This window comes from Tetrao urogallus (assembly GCF_951394365.1).
Source record: "Tetrao urogallus genome assembly, chromosome: 3".
NCBI lineage: Eukaryota > Metazoa > Chordata > Aves > Galliformes > Phasianidae > Tetrao > Tetrao urogallus.
In genome coordinates, this window is record NC_136815.1 from 41,451,336 (window position 1) to 41,469,770 (window position 18,435).

Below are 18,435 nucleotides of genomic sequence, written 5' to 3' on the forward strand. Positions count from 1 at the left end.
GATTTTCAAAACAGCCAGAAAAAAAAGATATTTTCTTGCGAAAAGGTCAACTTCGGACTTTGAGAAAGAGACTGGTAAATCAGCAACACAAAACTTTTAAATACAGCATAGACATTCTAAACATCTCAATAGTACAATAACAAATAAATATACTTATTTTACTCTCACTCACCTAAACCAGATTTTTTTAACCTCTTTAAGTGCTGGCTTGTTTGTTTTCCAGTTGGAGACTTTTGTCCATGTTTCATCTCTTTATCAGAACCATCTGCTTCACCATTTTTAGATTCAGATCCTTAGGAGAAAAACAGAACAAAGCATGATACTGATGCACTCGTATCACAAGCTCTCCCTCCTCCCTGTCCCCTTGCTACACTGTAAACACAGCAAAAATGGGATTAAAGAAAACTGACATCTACTTGCTGAGAGGCAGTGCACCTTTCTGGTCACAATACAATTTCTCATCATCAGAGGAAATGGAAGAAAAAGATCAATAAGTCAATTAAGCGCTGAAAACTAAAGTTTATTGAACATTATAGTCAATAAAAATGTTCACTGATCTAATAAAAATAACGTTTTCCTATAACACACAAGGGATATCTTTAAAAATATTTTAACCTCAAGCTATGGGGCAGTAATGCAATCTAAAGGTGAAAAAAGATCATTTTTCTCTGAAGTAGCACTTACAGAATGGAGATGCCTGGAAATACAATTGTCAATTTCTGTTAAACACAGACATAAAAATCTCTTAAAATGAAGAAACTTAATCGGAGCTAAAGGTCATAGTAACGCTGTGGTGCTAAGAACAGCACCAGAACAAGAAAAGCTAACAAAAGGATCCCAGGATTGCAATGCAGAATTGACACACATTCACATTCACAGAGAAGCTTGCCTTTCTTCTCCCCTCTCCTTTTCATGGCCTTGAATACCAGCATGTGGTCCTCCATTAGAGTTCCAGAGCCAAACAAAATGTTACTTTGCATTCCTTTAAGGCTGCTGCTATTATTAATTGCCATTTTACTGTGTGCCTTCAGCTCTTTATTAAAATTAAAGTAAAATCTCCGTCCTTGAATCACAGATTTGATAAGGAAATAAAGACGTTACACAAAGCTTCCAAGTGACAATATTATTTTCAGCAGTCTCCCATTCTGTATGCTACACATCTGACTCAGAGGAAGGCTCTGTGACTAGCACTGATCTTGCAAACAGTCCTTTATCTATTTACCTGAAGGTGAATCCGACTGCTCATCAGACACCTTTAATGGTGTCAAAACAACACGAGGAACAGTCTTGTTTACCATCATTGAGACTCCATTTCTTCTTTTCTGCTGTTGTCTTAAAGCCTATAAAAATGATAACAAAACATAAAAATGTAACAAAAAAATACTGCTCATAAGCGAATTACACGAGACATTTCTCTACCATTTCACTGAATCCCTTAAAATAAACGTAATTTACGTAGTTACTGAATTGCCAGATTTCGCATTTGTCCCCTTTATGTCATTTTCCTTTAAAATACAAAATCAGGCTTTTTGGTTATAAAGAGAAAGATGCACCTCAGATCATTTTCCCTCACAACTTTGACAACAAAGAAGCACATAATTGTTTGCTCTACCTTAACAGTACAACATGATAACCCATGGAATGTGAAACTAAGAATTCCAGGTAAAAAAAACATAAAATAAATGTTTCAAAACAAGAATAAAAATATATGTGTCTGCACATCTCTCGCAGGTGCATCCTCTCCAGTATACTGCTCAGTCAATCAAGTTAACACAGAGTGTCATCAGTATGTACAGCATGTAAGGACTACAGTATTGATGCACTCACTCAGCCGTGAGTAGTGCTGCACAAAATCACTGAACATGGCAGGAATCATTTATTTTTGTGAAGGGAATCAGTCCTAATCTTGGAAACCTTGCAGCACTTGGCTTCTGCCTGCTTGACTTTGGGCATTAACCTTCAGAACACGAACACGATGATGTTCTGGCAAATCTCGGGAAAAATGATACAAGAATAAATCTCTACAAATGGAAGTGCTTTGTGTTTCATAAATGGATCGAGCACAGGGTTGATAATGCAATACCAAATATTTAAAGGTTTGTAATAGCAAATACCTGACAGATTGTTTGATGTGGAAAATGATACTTGATTCAAAAGATCTTAAAATGCACAAATATGAATGCCTGCACATTAATACATTTGCAAGCATTAAAATTCTGGAATTAATCAGGATGGGCTGGGCTTAATATGGATCCCTTCTATTCTCCTGTCTATTTTCCTGCACCATCTTACTGTGCACTCTCTTTATATAAATGTAATTTGTGTTATGATCTTGGGAGAGATTTATTAAAGTAATACTATATCAATAAGATATGTATTTGATATGAATTAGTTCTATAGTTTTATAAGCATGAATGATTAAAGACTTATAAAGATTAAATCTGTAACTTCAATTAATCTGCAATATTCAGAAAGTTCACATAGCTAAATCAAATAGAGAAAAAAAAAAGATTCCTGAAAAAAAGAAATCAATATCATTCCACTCTTCTAAATAACACACTATGCAACATAAAATACACCAAGCCACATAAAAGCTATTTCATCGATTAACCCCTTTTATAGTACAGTTCTTTAAAGACACATGAGCACTGTCCAATAAAAAGTGAATTACAACACCCGAAATCAAACAAATAGAAGAACCTGGTCGGATCTGCACTGAACCAAAGATACAAACAGAAAGCAATGAAGAACAGCCTACAGAAAGACACAAAATTCATACTTGTAATGGGCAAAGATAGTCATACCCATGGATAGAAAATTACAAAGTGTAAGAATGTCTCAAAAAGTACCCCAGAATTCCAAAACTTATTCCTCAGTATACAGTCCTGCCAACCCAGGTATCAAAACAGGTGACCTTCATTCAAGAGTGATGCCACTCAACAAATAGTCCGCTAAAAATTAAGTGAAAAGACAGCCAACTGCTGCCATAACAATATGACATAACCACAACCCAGTCATTGCACTGTTGTGCCCCAGAGCCTTATTTACACAATGAACAAAGAGAAAACATCCAACCTCAGTAGTGTCCTCCCTAGACAAATGAATATGAACACAAAGAAGTCCCACATTCTCCTGCAGTTTCATGGCAATTTCCACCTTTACCAGGGCTCATGACCTTGTTTCCAGCACCTTATAAAAGTATTGTTTTAGTGTTTTATATCACTGCCATGACAAAGGCAGATTCTTTTAAAGCCTCTCAATTATCCATGCTTTAGACTCAAGGCCACAGAAAGGAGAGGGGACAGGACATGGTGAAGCACCCATGTCAGGTGATCAGTGTTTGTATGCTGCAGGCAACACGCTAGCTGCCAGAGCAAGGGCAGCACTACCCAGTCTTTGCCAAGCAGACTACTCACCTTGTTTTGGCCAGCACGGGGCATGCTATGCTCACATGGTTGTATGGAACAGGAGCACCCATCCCAGCATGTCCCAGCCAAACCCGCAGTGCCACAAAGGCAAGAAACAGAGTAGGATCTGGTGGACACCGCTACCAGTAGTACTGCACAGCACACTCATGAGCTAGAGGCTAACTGCCTCAACAAGTGAGAACAAAACAAAACCTTAAAGAAGCACTTCTCTTGATACATATTTGTTTTTCAGCATTTCCTTCTCCCTCTAACATTTTTTCTTTCACTGGCAGTCCCTCCTCCAGTCTCACAACACAAGGGACGGATCACCAGATGGGGCTGTATAGGGTGACTCAAGCTGACAATAAAGATGCATATGTGTGGACAGCCAATAGTCATGTTGTAAAATGGAAAAAACAAACAAACAAACAAAAAAAAACCAAAAAAAAAAACCACCGCAAAACTAAGCAAACACCAAAATCTAAGTCTAACTTTAACACAAAATGCCAGTGAATCATGCTGTGCCCAGAGAATACACTAACAGTCATCCCTTCCCTTCTCTTTCCATTTGTCTAAGGAAAGCTATGAAGTAGGAGGAGAGTGTAGTAAAGTATCAGGTAAATAATTTCACATTTGACATACATGGTTAAAATATGGCTGAGATTTTGCTCAGTCATCCTGTTTCATGGAAGAAATTATTCTCAGCTAATCACAACTTTTTTTTTTTTTATATTTCTACTTTGAATTTAAAGGTGCAGGGTCTAAAATTGCGGATAGGCAAGTGTTTGCATGACAACACTAGGAGCAAACTAAGCCTAGGGAGAAACTGCAGACTGAAGCCTAGTTACTAGTAAAACCAAACACCAGAAGGAGTTAAGTATAAACCAAGGACACTGCGTGCAGTCTCTGCTGAGGACAAATATATAACAGCTCTACACTTCGCCTGAGGGATATTAATTTTAGGATACAAGACTACTGTAGGAAAAAACAAGAATCTTGTATCCCAAGATTAATTCTACTTAGCTTGGAAGTCAATGGGATTACTCAGAGTGAAATATACACCAAATGCTTTGCTATATTGAGCCTTCGGTGTACCAAGCTAATTTAGTGCTTTCCTTGTCACCTTAATCAGATAAATCTTCAGTTTTAGCTCTTCTGGTGAAGGGAATAAACACAAAGTAGACAAGTAAAATTTGTAACTACCACTGAAGAGAATGAGAAATTTTATAACTTATTCCAAAGAAAAATGGTTCCAGAACTCATTGTAGAAACAGAAACAGTAACTAACACAAATTATATTGGCATCTTCTACTGACACAGCCCATTGCATCTCATCCATATTTAGAGATATACAGTCTCTGGATCTGCAAGAAAGAGCCAATGGCTCTACCAAATGATAAGGTGTCATTTTTACTACAGAAAGTAAGATAGTAGCATATATAGCATGTATGATAGCTTATATAATACATATTTTTCCTTAATGAGATGAAGGTGTATGTTTACACTTCAAACATATTCAGTCATTTTGTGCTAAATGCTTCAGTTAAAAAAAGCTGCAAGTTGTAAATTCCTAGAACTAAGAACCGTTACAGCAATCTGTAAAACATTACTGTCATCCTCTCTCTACAGCACATGGATAAAAAAGGAGAGAAAGAAAATGAAGGTTCATGTGGCATACAAGTTAAACATTAAAATCTCTATTAAAATCACCACCAAAATATAGTACTTACATACAGCCTTTCACAAAGCAGATTTGCAAAGGACATCTGTGAATCTCTTGCACATAACGAGTATGGAGAATTCCCAATATTCCCATTCATAAAACAGAACCTGTGACCATCTGTTGAATAACACTGCCACGGTCATTATACAGGGCTTGGTATAATTAATTTGTTTAATAATATTATTTTTATTGCCAAAAACTTTAAGTAACCTGTCAATCTATTTTCATCCAAAGAGCTCAAAATAACATAAAAAAAAGAGTGGTAAAAATCCAAACTCAAAAGATATGTGCCAAAAGAAAAACATAATGCAACTAACACTGATCTTCTAATTTCAATCTGTTTTTCATATGTAGGTCACAAGAACAGGTCTCCTCTTTTTTAGGGAGTTTATGACCTTGTTGGAGTATAGCAGCATGTTGAAGGATTCATGAATGCCCTTATATATTCTTAAAAACAATCTTTTCATATAAGTAGTTGCTTTTGACATAGGAAAGACTTCTTCAACTAAATGACAAGGTAGTAGACTCTATTAAATAAAAACAAACAAAAATAAGCATTCCTTGATGCAGGAGTGAAAGGAAACTTAGACTAAAAGATAACTGGGGAGAGGGAAAAATACATCCCTCAAAGAGTCCCAGAAGTAAAATGTCAAGCATTACGCTCTCATTTAATGCTGCTTAGGATTTTTTTTTTCATTTTTCTTTCCCACATCTTTTCAACTCATAATGAAAAAATGCAGCACACAAACAAACCATTAATGTAGAAAATCACTTTCATTTGAGCTTAAATGCATGACACGCTGAGAATGTTAAAAATTAAGTTATTAACAACAAAGATATGTACCAGTTGGTTGCATTAAGCAACACTGTCCCAGATTTCTTTTTGTTACTGAAATGTCAAGTCTACATTCTGAAACTCATATCATGAAACATAACCTTTGAAATTTCACAGTTTATGGATCAGAAACATAAAGCTACGGAATTCTTCCATTCTGCCATGTAAAAAACACATGCTATAATAAACAGAAAAGAAGTCTACTGTATGAAATAAATAACAACTCTGCATTATGGTCATGGATCCTAAATTGTCAACGTCAAAACAGATTTATAGTTTATCACTGATTCACTTAACACCACCATAAAATTCCATCTTTGTCCTTTCACTCATCTTCATCTTGTTAGTAAAATAAAGACAGGCTTTAATTCCCATGTTTCTCTTGAATTAAAATCTCAGTGGCAACCTGTTTCATGGGTACACAGAACACTTAAAAAAGCAACAACAAAATACAGCAAGCATCACAAATCATGAAGAGTAAACACATTATTGTTCCTGGGATGCCACCACTTCTTATAGTAAACATATGCTGAAAGTAGTTACAGGCATGCAAATTTATAATTAAAACAATAATAAAAATCTCCCAAGGAAACTGCTACAAAATACAAAGCATCATTTCCAAAGCATGGAACAAATTAATGTACTTCCAGCCAGACTTGTACACCAAACATAACAGTATTGGCACTATATGTATACAACTGGTCATTTGGAGATGAAGAACAGAGGCAGAATACCTGGAAGTTCTTAAACCTAGAGACTATTTTCAACTTATGCTGATCAGTTGTAGAATAAATGTCTGTTCTTGGCCAATGCTATCCTTCTACCTTGTCATACTCCTATTTATTTTTTGGAACATAAATCATTTCCAGGTCTCTGTAGCACTGAAGGTCTTTATGCATAATTACAGCACTCATTAACAGATGAACATTTTTCTGTGTTTTAACAAAAATGAAAATAAAGTGCATGGACATTTGTGACGTAGAGAGAATGTGCATTCCCGCACATGTCTGCATCTGCAAGTCAGCCCTACCTTCTGTAGGGGTAAAAGAATGCATTCACACCTACAATTGCTGCAGATCACAACAGACTGCAAAGTAAAGTTTTGTTTGCTTTCCCAATCCCAGAAAAAGACAGGACAAACAAAAGTGTGATGTGTTCAACGCCTGTTCTGCCTTGCATGTGAACGGGAATGACAACGACATGGGCACTCACTCAGTGACCTTTTTTTTTTTTTTTGTCTAAAGTGAAGAGTGAATTTGAAAAAAAACAAAATGGTGTAACAATATGATAATAATATCTACCAGCTGAAAAATATTCTACAGGAAAGCTGTTGCTTGACACAATAAAGCACATGTAGGTAAGCAAGCAGTTTGCATAAAGCAGTTTAAAAACAATATAGCAATGTCAATACAAAATCTTGTAACAATAAACAATATTTTCCCGCAGGTCATATTTGCAAACATCCTAAGCTTGTACACTTGTAAAGGGTGCAAAGTGTAGTGGGGGAACTACAAGGCTAGACTACCATCCTCCAGATAAAAACATCTCGTCATTACATCTCAGAGAAAGTGGTGCAGCAATTTACATTACACTGTTGTATGCACGAAGATCGGACTGTCTTTATGCCAGACGCCCTGCTCCAGCTTGCGTTCTGCCACATGCCCCTGCACCCTAGCAAGCAGCCTTCTGGGGACCTATCCAACGGTTCTTACAAAGGGATTTCTAGATTACTGCTTGTCAGCATTTTGTTGGAGGCTTTTGAGAAGAGTTGTGAGCTATTACAACTCCTGCCTTTCTCTCAAAAGACCAACTATTTCTAGGATGCACTTTGAAATCGAGGCCAGATTCATTTTCTCCTGGGTCTTATTTTGTATGTAATACAATATTCCAATCAAAATCCGTTCTTTACATTTGGCTCAGAAGAAGGTATTCACTTAAGACACCCACTGCCAGTATATGGAAGAATCACGTAACTACACTGATAGTATCTGTCATTAGTACCTTACTTACAACCAATCCATCTTAAAAGTTCCTTAGGCTAACTAAAGAAGACCACTATCAGATAAGTGCAGTGTTTAAATTTAGACCGCTGCCACCATTTTGGTTGTCTAAGACTTGAGACAAGCAACAGCATCTACACAGCAGAAATAAGAGAGAGCTGAGAGAATTTTTGACATAGATTTGGGAAGGGAATATATGTATGGATGGAATATTTAAACAAAGTTTACATTCAAGGGTAGATTTTAAGTGAAGGATCCAGTCTTACCGTGAAGGAGAGCAGTCAACAATGCTTCAACATGGTAGTGTTCTAAAGTTGCTTAAAAATTCTTTTTAGATATTTCTCAGAGTAAGAAATTCTGAAAACCACATTTATTAAAACAGCAAACATGCAGGACAGCTGCAAAAAAGCGTGCTATGCAAACAACCCATTAGGGAAAACAAACAAGCAAATGCCCCCAGCAACTGGAAGTTAATATTTAAAAAGTGGCACAAAAAGAATAGAGGGATCATTTGGATTCCTGCCCCTTTTCTTTCCACCACAAGTAAAGGCTGTGGACCATGGGGATGACCCAGAAAAAAAAGTCCCATAAACACTGTCTTGCGTCTTACCAAAGCACTGTGTTGAGCAGCTGGTACGTGCTGCCCACACATAGGGACCTTTAGAGGGACATACCGTGCAGCCTGCCTTCGGGCAATGCATGTACTCCCTGAAGAGCTCCTGCTGGAACTCTTGCTCTTCCAGCTTCTTTTCCCCATTATGCAGTCTCCCTGCCATAGTTTCTCTGTCCTCTTCCCTAGACTTGTCTTGACAATCAGAAAATCAGTTTAGTTTAGCATCTTCGAAATTCCATTTTCCTGAATGCATTTTGTAAATTCCACTGTCCCTTCCCATGTCTCTCTAGTAGTCAAAAAGCAACACATTTTTCTTGTTTTTCATTTGTTGACAGGAAAATTTGTCAAGAATCATCACTTATGTTGCCAGACATCTGATCAAACGCTTCAGCTAGGGAGCCAGAATTCTCCAACTGTGGCCTTGGTAAATCTGCAGTATCTGAAATGAAACATAGGAAAATGGTTAATGTAGGCTCTAAGACAGTACAACAAATTCTCTATTACCAAGGAATTCAGTACAAGAAGTATCTCTCAGTTCACAGTGGAATTTTAGAGACTTTTAGGAAGTCATCCGGTGCTCAAACTCTACATGTTCTGGTCATATTCAGAATAATCTCCTCTGTCATGCTTATTTCTTCAAGGGTAGAGATGGGAAAGGAGGGCAGACAAATATATCAGGCTTGTATCAGAACATATGAATGAGTTGTACCTCAACTGAGTCAAAGGACAAACACCATAGACAGAGTCATATGGATTAATTTCTAAGGACAGGAAAGTGCTTCAGGAGAGCCTGTATCTGGCTGTAGTCAAGGAAAGAAGTCCTAACAGAATGACCATGGAGGGAGCAAGACTGGTGAGTTTGCTCTTTTTCTTCTCTCAAAGCAAGGTAAGAGGTATGCCTGAGCTGGAGAAAGGAAAGCAAATCCACACCAGAGTCAAGGGAGTACAGGATTCTACCTTCAGTGCCAACCTAGGCACGTGGACACCTGTGTAATTAAAAAAACCAACCAACCAAACGAAAAATCCTGATAAAACAGTTCAGTGAATTTGGGCAAATCAGGGCTAAGTCATGGTCTTCACCATCCTGCTCCAAAATTTAATCTTCTGTTGCTTCATGTTATCGATTGGTTTCTAATAATATCAATTATAGTTATGCCAGAAAAGTTAGCCTGAAATATTACTTGGAGTTTATATGTCTAATGTCCTATAATTCAGAAGCAACATATGAGCCAAACTTCCCCACAGCTTTCTTACTGCTTGGGGGCTGAGAGCATCCACTGAAATGAAAAGGGGTGTGGAGCTGCCACTTCTGTTCTAAGAACAAATCATACGGATGGGTGCTTCCTTCTTCATGAGAAACTGCATCTACCCACTTCATGAATAAATTAGTGGCACATATTACAAACCCAGCCACCAAGCATGCAGACAAAGCCCAAAGTTAAGAAAAACAAAACAAAGCAGCAGCAATAACATACCTTGAGTAGATTCCCTTATTTCCTGAGCTTGTCTCCTCCCAAACCCACTTGGCTGCTGTCTCTGGAGTTTCTGTCTCTACAAAGAGATCTGGATGCCCAGCACAGTCTCAGACATGTCCTGGTCTGTATTCAGATTCTGAGTCTGAATGAAGTATCCTTCTCTTCTCCCAACAGAAAATTTATGGGTACCCTTCTTGGTGCTGCTTCCAAAGTGCCAAAAGTGAGGCAGGATTTTCTTCCATGTCTGAGAGGTCTAATATCATCCCAGACATCGTTATATCACATCTTCAAGTTCTTTATTCTTTCTTGGTAGTGACTCAGGAACCAACTGGTACACTGATGGGCAAGGTACTTGGCTATCAGAGTCCAACAGACACTAACACCACCTCAATGTCCTTGATATTCACAATATGCTCACGTGTTACCTATGTGAGGACAGTTTGCAGGTATGATCATTTCTTCTGATAAATGTTCCAAGAACATCTTGATAGATACAGACAAATCTGTACATAGTGAAGACTTCCAGAAAAAGTAACACCTCAAATCAATGGAACAGAAACTGGACCAGAGAGGAGCATGGTAGATACTATGCCATGACTTGATATCCATACTTGAGTTTAGCCTTGTCCAGAGCAAGAATAATTCACACAGTAGTGTGATCATGTGCCACTGTTAGCAGATGCAGATGTAGTTCAGTACTTTCCTGGTAAGAGATCCTTACATAGGTCTGCATGCCAAAATCCTCAAGTGTGAAAATGAGGTATGGAACTGATCAGTACTGATGGGAAATCAGTATGTGACAGCATGCCAGGAACACCTTTTCCAATGTTACTAGATATGCAACAGCTGGGCACACATACCCAACCACTTCCAACACCAAAAGGGAAATAATATCTTTAAAATCTGCCATCAGAAAGATGAGCATAAAAGACAGCTCTACACCAGACTCTTTTGTCTAAACTAACATGAATAGGAAATATTTTGTTGGACTTTGCAACAACTATTCAGGAGCAAAAGTGAAACTTCCTCAAAAATGAAATAAGCAGCATGAAATACAATCGGTGGTGAAACAATTGAAATACCTCTTCCAGCAAAATGACACTATGGAAGGTTGTGAAGCTAGAAAGTTTCCAGAACAAAATGGCAGCCCAGGCTTTTAAATGTGATGAAATAAGGTCTGAAGTGTGACACAGACCTTCTGAGAGTCCACAGGAACTGTGAAGCTCCCTACCCCCTGCGAAGCACCTCCAGATCCACTGCTACCTGAGAGAAGTCAAGACCAAGAGCCAGGGCTGAGAAAATGCCCCTTCCTCCAAGCTGCTGGCATAGCTCAAGAAATTCATTGTCATGACCAATTTGATTCGCGAGAACATCCTAAAAATGCAGGCGGTCACAAGGAAACATAAGATTGCTCTCTGCAACCTACACCCAGGAATATCTCTAAAATTCATTAAAAATGAAACCATTTGTAAATCCAGCATAACACTTTAAAGAGAATGACATGACCGCAGTGACTAACAAGTAGATAAACAGTGGAAAAAACCTGTTGATTTGAGCCCAGATCTTCAGGTGTACTTCATATTATCAACCTGCCTCTCTTTAATTTTTAATGGACAACAAAAGAAATACACACCTCATTCTGACATTATGTATATGATTATACATCATAAATATTGCTGAAAGCAGGCTTTTGGCTCATCTTTTGTTACTTTAGCACAGAACCTATAAGTTGGTATCAGAAGACTATTGCAGCCAACTGCCTGAATTTTTTCTGCATTTAAATGAACTCCAGGCCGTCATTTGTACAAATTTTGCGTTATGTATCCACAAAAGCAACAGAATAAAATTCCCACAGTAATTTTATCCATTAAATCACTGCTGAAATTCATTTTTCCCTGTTACCATATCAAATTAAATCAAATCTGCAGCATGCATACGGCAGTAGCCAGCACCTGAAACTTCTGAGAAAAAGTAAAACAGGTAAAATCCTCTACCACTCCACAATGAATGCAGAGAACACATTTTACTGATAGTTGAACTAATAATCTCATACTCTGAAGTACAAGATCTAATTACTATCAACTTAATTAAAACTGATTTCTTTCTATTGATTACTTAACTTTCAGATGGTGCTTTAACCCTATCGCCTTAGGGAATATTTTCAATGATTTCCATCAGTGTTATGACTTTTTACATTAAGCTATTTTGATTAGTTTGCTCTTTCTTAAACTGTTCTCACTGCTATTCATCTTGAATTGTTCTTTTTTTTTTTCCCTCCTTCCCTTCCCCTGCTCCATCCGCTCCTAAGTTCATATATTTATTACAAAGAATCTATACAGAAGTTCCCAAAAAGCTGTGTGTGTTTCTCTCAGTGATCATGCAGCTAGTGAGTTGCTTTTTGCTCACTGTCCAACTTTCCTGATCAAACAGTTGTGAGACCCCGATCTAAGAATCCTCCCCAGTCTTCAGAATGTGTAAGTACAAGAAAACCTGCTGTGAATAATACCAGTCTATTAATTTTAGTGGATTTAAACTCAGACTCCATGAAAACCTAAGTAAAAATACTTAAACGTTTCAAGAAGGCAACACAGACAGGCCTTCCTTAACTTAAGCCTAAATCAACAACTCTGTAATAAACTACCCTGTGAAATACTGTACCTCAGTTAAACAGAACTAAGAGAGGAGTCACAAGAAAAATAAAAGCAACGACATCTCATCAAACTAATGTTTTTAACAAGCTGTATTTCATTTTTTACAATATTTATGTGACTAAAACAGATTTCTACAAACTCAAAATTGAGGAGATACTGATACATGTCTTTAATTATCATTTTTTTAAGTTTTTCATTTGTTCTGTTGTAAGCTGAACTAATTTGGCACTGTTGGAAAATAAATTTCACAGTTATATTCTCTATTAATAACTGATTTTTAATATGTAGTTACTTTTGTGAAGTTTTACTATATTACTTGCAGCCTAAATCATCTGAATCAGAGGTTATTCAAAAACCAAAATCAATCCCACTCTTACACATTGTAGTGTCAGACTTAGTTTGAAAAAGAATTACTAAGCAAGCCATAAAGGAAAACTGAAGAGCAAGTATATCTGGATTCTTACTATCTGTAGAACTTACTCCAAAATCTTTGTTTTATTTTAAGCCTCACATAAAATATTCAGTATAAGTGCTTACATAGAAAAACCTGGGATGTGATTAATGCAAACAATTCTGCTTCCTTGCTTAAGATTGCTTCCTTCCTTAAGAAAACATCAAAAACACAGTAAATGGCAGGACTGGTAAACAAACAAACATAAAAAAACCTTGCAATGCACCATTAAACAAAATCCTACAAATCCTCTCAGAAATGCCCTGAAATTCTGCTGATGTCGCATTCTCACATTCATATCAGATACCCATGTGGAGGACAGCCAACTGACCTGCAGTCAGCAGGAGCTTACCTGCTTAAGTGCTTTCTTTGTGTGCTGCTGGAAGGAAGATACTAGCTTGCTTTGCACTGGTGCATTTGTAAGGCTCGAATCACGATTGGAAGACAATTCTTCAGATGTCTGCTTTGGGCAAACTTTATTAAAAAAAAAAAAAAAAAAAAAAAAAAAAAAAAAAAAAAAAAAAAGAACACTGTTATGGAGGTTATCTTCTCTATCCTTCTTGAAGAGTCCCAAGAAAGGAGGAAAAAAAACCCACAAAAACAAGGACCTGGAAAACAAAACACTTGTGCTATGAAATTAAACTAATCTTGAGGTCCAAATAAGCTGAGAATCTGGTCACACTGTAAATAAAAGTGTTGCTTCACAATTAGTTGTGTCTCCCCCAGGCCCCTTCTTTGCAGCCCTGGAGACTTCAGGTTTTGCCTGTTGGGTCCTGAGGGTAACTGAAGGAGTCGAACAAGGGTCCTCATACAGAAGCCAGGCAAAAATTATCTTCTTCATTAAGTCATTTTCTAAATGTGTACTTTATGTACAGAAGACACTGATGACCCTGTGCTCTAGAAATAGCAGTGGCTTCTTAGGAGCCAGACTACTCCATTTTGGTCCATTCTTGGCAAAAGTAAGAACACACACTTGCTTTTTTAACAGGTAAATTGGAATATCCTGAAAAGAGGAAACTGGTCTCTCAGGCAATACACACTGCTATTCGTCAGTCCTTTTAATAATACATGTTTTAATAAATAAATAGCACTCGCTTTAAACAGCCTCTTGACTACATGTTGTCTGAGACACAGAAAAGTCTCCCAGTTAAAAGGAAAAATGACAAATTATTTCTAAAAATCCAGCTTTACTAAACAGATATGAATGCCTGGAGCATTCTGTTAATCACAACAGTCAGCAAGCTTGACTAAAAGGGCTATGAAAACCTTTCCGCTCTTAATGTCTGGAATTACCATTACTTTTAGTAGTGCTTAAGACAGCCCCAGCTAAAACAGAATGAGCATGAATCCAGAAGCTGAGCACTTTTCTTCTTCCCTCGTCCTTAAACTCAGTTCGAGTCTGGCTGCCCAACACCAGTGCATGCTGACACGTTCCCTTTGTGATGCCCAAGTCTGCCCTACGTGGCGCAACTCCATAGGACTCTGAGGACATGTAAACAAGCTGCATAGATGTGCAAGGAGGAGTTATAGCCCAAACTTTCTCTTCACGTATGATTTTCTCCTTCCATCCTTCAGTAGTGTGTAGAGAACTGAAGGAGCACATCAGAGCCCTTGCCTCTAGCAGTATTTCACAGAATAAATATTTTAAAGGCTTTTTCTTTGTGTTTGTAAGAAAAAAGATAGAATTGAGACAATTCAGCTATCAATAATTAATTGGCAGCATAAGATGCATGGGATATTAAACATTTCCATGCTGAAAGAAAAACTAATTAATACTTACCTCACAACCAGAGAATATATTCTGTTTTATAATATTGGGGCTATATCAAGATAATTTTCATATTAGATTAAAAATTTTCATTAGCAGATAAGAGAAATTCAATTTTGTCACAGGATTTCTAACCGATATTTTCAACTTTTTTCCATGTACTTGAAGCATTTGTCAAGAATATACAAAGAAGCTGCAACACAAAACAGCTTCCAAGCTTATGTTAGGATTAATCTTTTCCACATGATGAGCAAAGCTCACAATCAAAAATGACAACTTGAAGGAGCAGTATACTGTCAGCAGAAAACAAACAATAGCTATTTTATGTAATTTAAATCACTGCAATAGTGAAGCTCCTGAGATACAGAACACCTACACCAAAACAAAAATCTGACAAATTATTCAGCTTTTGCTTTGTTTCTTCTTTCACAGATATTTTTACTGTTTTCTGGCAAAGACTAAGAGACTCAAAGGATTGAATTAAAAATGGAAAAAGAGCAAGAACACATCTCAAAGTTAAGGAGAACAAATTGAAAAATGCCTGAAGAATGGAAACTATCATGTATATAACACTATCTCCTAAGAGATGATATCATATGACCTATCATGAAGAATGTACTTTTGTCCTCCAGTAGGACTGAAACTTCCATTTACTTTTTTGGTTAATTGGGAAATTCTAATTTTCATGACATTGATTTTAAACATTACCCAAGCGTGTCCCTGTTCATTTTGGTGACAAAGTCAATTTTGGAAAGGTTTGGCAACACTAACTAATGATGCTCAACACTAGCGACACTGTTAGCGTCCAACCCATGATACAGTGAGGGAATAAATGTAAATGTGGTCCTACACTGATTTTATGCTTTCATTCATAAACTCTTTAAGTTAAATGAAAAATGAAACTGTGGCAAGGTCTATCAGAGGCAGTACTTCTGATTTCTATCATTATTTCTATTTTGCATAAAAACACTATCAGTGTATTGTTTCTTTTTACTTCTGCTTCTTGAAAATGTTGACAATTAAGTAAAATCAAGAAGCAAGCCTCGTTCTGCTTGGTGAAGCAACTGGAACTAAAACCTGCTGAAATAATAAACCAGTTACATAGCCATAATCTCTTCTGCATGTACAGAAGGAGCACCACTGGATGGCGGTTCAGTTTACTGCAACTCCAGATTACTTTAGATTTTTGAAACAAGCAAACAAACATGTAGGGAAGAAAGCAATTCTTCTTCCTGTAGTCTATATAGGCACATGAGGTTGAAAGACACAGCTTAATACATTTAAAATGACATGGCGACTAGAGAAAGGCAACTTCATTTATTAACAACAAATTAGTTGCCTTTCTAAAATATATTTTCTACATTAAAGACAGTTTCCTTCAGATATTAAGTTGCTTAAAATAGTAAAAATCTATTTAAAATATTGTTTTCCATGTTTTACTTCAATTTCCATTTCCATTTAAAAACAGCTTGATACAAATAATGGGTAAAAGCCTAACGATCTACAGTAAATAAGAGATATCACAGACTGTTTTCTAGAAATAGAAGAACATAAACACTGCAAATTTAAATACATGATGCTAATTTATATAATTGTTTAATGGCTTATGCAGTCTATTTTCCCAATTAGCACAAAATAATACCCAAATTATTATACAAGCTTTATGTAGAGGCAAATCAATATATTTATTGTTTAAAAGACACTATGAATTAATCTTTCATTAGGAAATTAAATACAAGACAACTAGTAAATTTATTCTTATGTAAGTCGTGCTACATAATGATTTAAATCAAACTGTAACAAAATCTCAGTATATTGTGAAGGCTGTGACCACAGAAAATTGTTCACTTAAATGGGTAAAATCCAACTTTTTCCTCTGCGTGAGTTAGAAGTGGAAAAAAAGGGAAAAATATAACAGAAAAATATGTCGGTGTTTGAAGTGAACACTGATGTTCTTAGTGGGAAAAACAAACAAACAAAAAAATAAAATAACTGGAGCAGGTATTTCTGCAAAGAACAATGGAAAATAAAAACAAATTCTAGAAGAGTTCTTGATACGTATATGTGTGGTCTCTATACATATGTAGGTCACTCTGAAAGTAACGCATCCTATTTACTTCCATGGAAACTACTACAGGTATAAAAAGCACAATAACATTCTTTGTTTGACCAAATTCTAGCTATAAAGCACTGTTTTTCAACATACTCAATACCATTAGCAACTAATTTTTGTCAGCGATGAACAACAGCCTGCATGCAGCACTCACAAAAATCTGTATCTACTGCCTCACTGTGCTCAAATCTACTGTTTGATCTCAATAAACATTCAGCAAACACTGACAAATGTCAATGGATGCCCTCATTTTCCACATGGAGGAATTCAATGACACACCTTTGCTTCATACACATTTCCATGTCAGACACCATTGTGTCAGACTCCCCCTCTGCTGCCATCTGTATGGCAACAACGTGTAATAGAATACTGGGGGGAAGGTTCAACCCCTACTGCAATACCACCAACGTCCGCCTCTGATATTGTGGACTAACATAAAAAACCAGAAGGCATTACTTTTGGAGCAGCTCTCATAAATACAACTTTGCAGAGCTGGAGCTACTCTGTCCGTAAGCTCTGAAGTTTCATTAATATTATCAGATCTATGCTGAAAAGCTGTATTATTAAAGAATGCTAAAAATAAATTCAATACTGGGGAACAAAAAAAGAATCCGGAAAGAATGCAACAGATGAAGGAAAAATATTTGGGTAGCAAATAAAAAGACTTCACCATTATTGCTACTGTAGAAAAAGAGAATGAGCCGTTTTAAGCCCACAGGAGGCATTTCCATCTAGTAGAGAATAATTAGGCCCCATTCTTTAAATCAGCTTCTTTAAGGAACCAGGAATGAGTGAAGGAATAAAGCAAAAAGCAACTATTAAGCCATAAAATGTTAGGTTATGAGCTGGAAGAGCAGCTGGGTTTCTGAAGATAAGACCTCCTTAGTGAGTGCTCAGAGAGTGTTAACATGAACGATAAAATTAGAATTCCTTAACAAAAAGAACATGTTAAAATGTTTTAGACAACTTCCAGATAAGATAACCTCCTCTCTTCCATTTTTCCAAGACCAGTTTTGGTAATTACTGTGAAAAGTTGTGATTTATAAAAATCCACAATGTTACCTTTCAATTTCAAATTTTATGAAGTGATTCAGTAATTTTATATTACCAGCTATATCCCCCCCCTGAAAAAAAACCAAAAACAAACAAACAAACAAAAACACTAAAAATATGATACCTGCTTAAAACATAATAGAAGATTATGTTTCTTCAAAGAAACAGTAGGAATACAACTTCATTATTTGGTTGCACTGTCACTGAAATTTATTAGGAATAATTATAAACAGATTTATGTAACTGAAAGGATAGAAAAGTTTCTGGAGTGCTTTAAGGGTCTTATTTTCCCTTAGCACAATTAATTCTGATTTCAGACAGATGATTCTTATTTAAAATCAAACCA

General features: G+C 36.6%; 1 protein-coding gene across 1 annotated transcript in view; it reads right to left on the reverse strand.

The window, feature by feature from the left end:
• Nucleotides 1-18,435, reverse strand: part of ASXL3 (ASXL transcriptional regulator 3) — a gene marked incomplete at both ends in the record, with an annotated part of 125,798 nt that overhangs the window by 39,434 nt on the left and 67,929 nt on the right. The window contains 3 exons of the mRNA XM_079533561.1: nucleotides 173-292; nucleotides 1,223-1,340; nucleotides 13,508-13,629. Of these exons, the coding sequence (XP_079389687.1) occupies nucleotides 173-292; nucleotides 1,223-1,340; nucleotides 13,508-13,629 (360 nt within the window). The remainder of the gene's footprint in view (nucleotides 1-172; nucleotides 293-1,222; nucleotides 1,341-13,507; nucleotides 13,630-18,435) is intronic.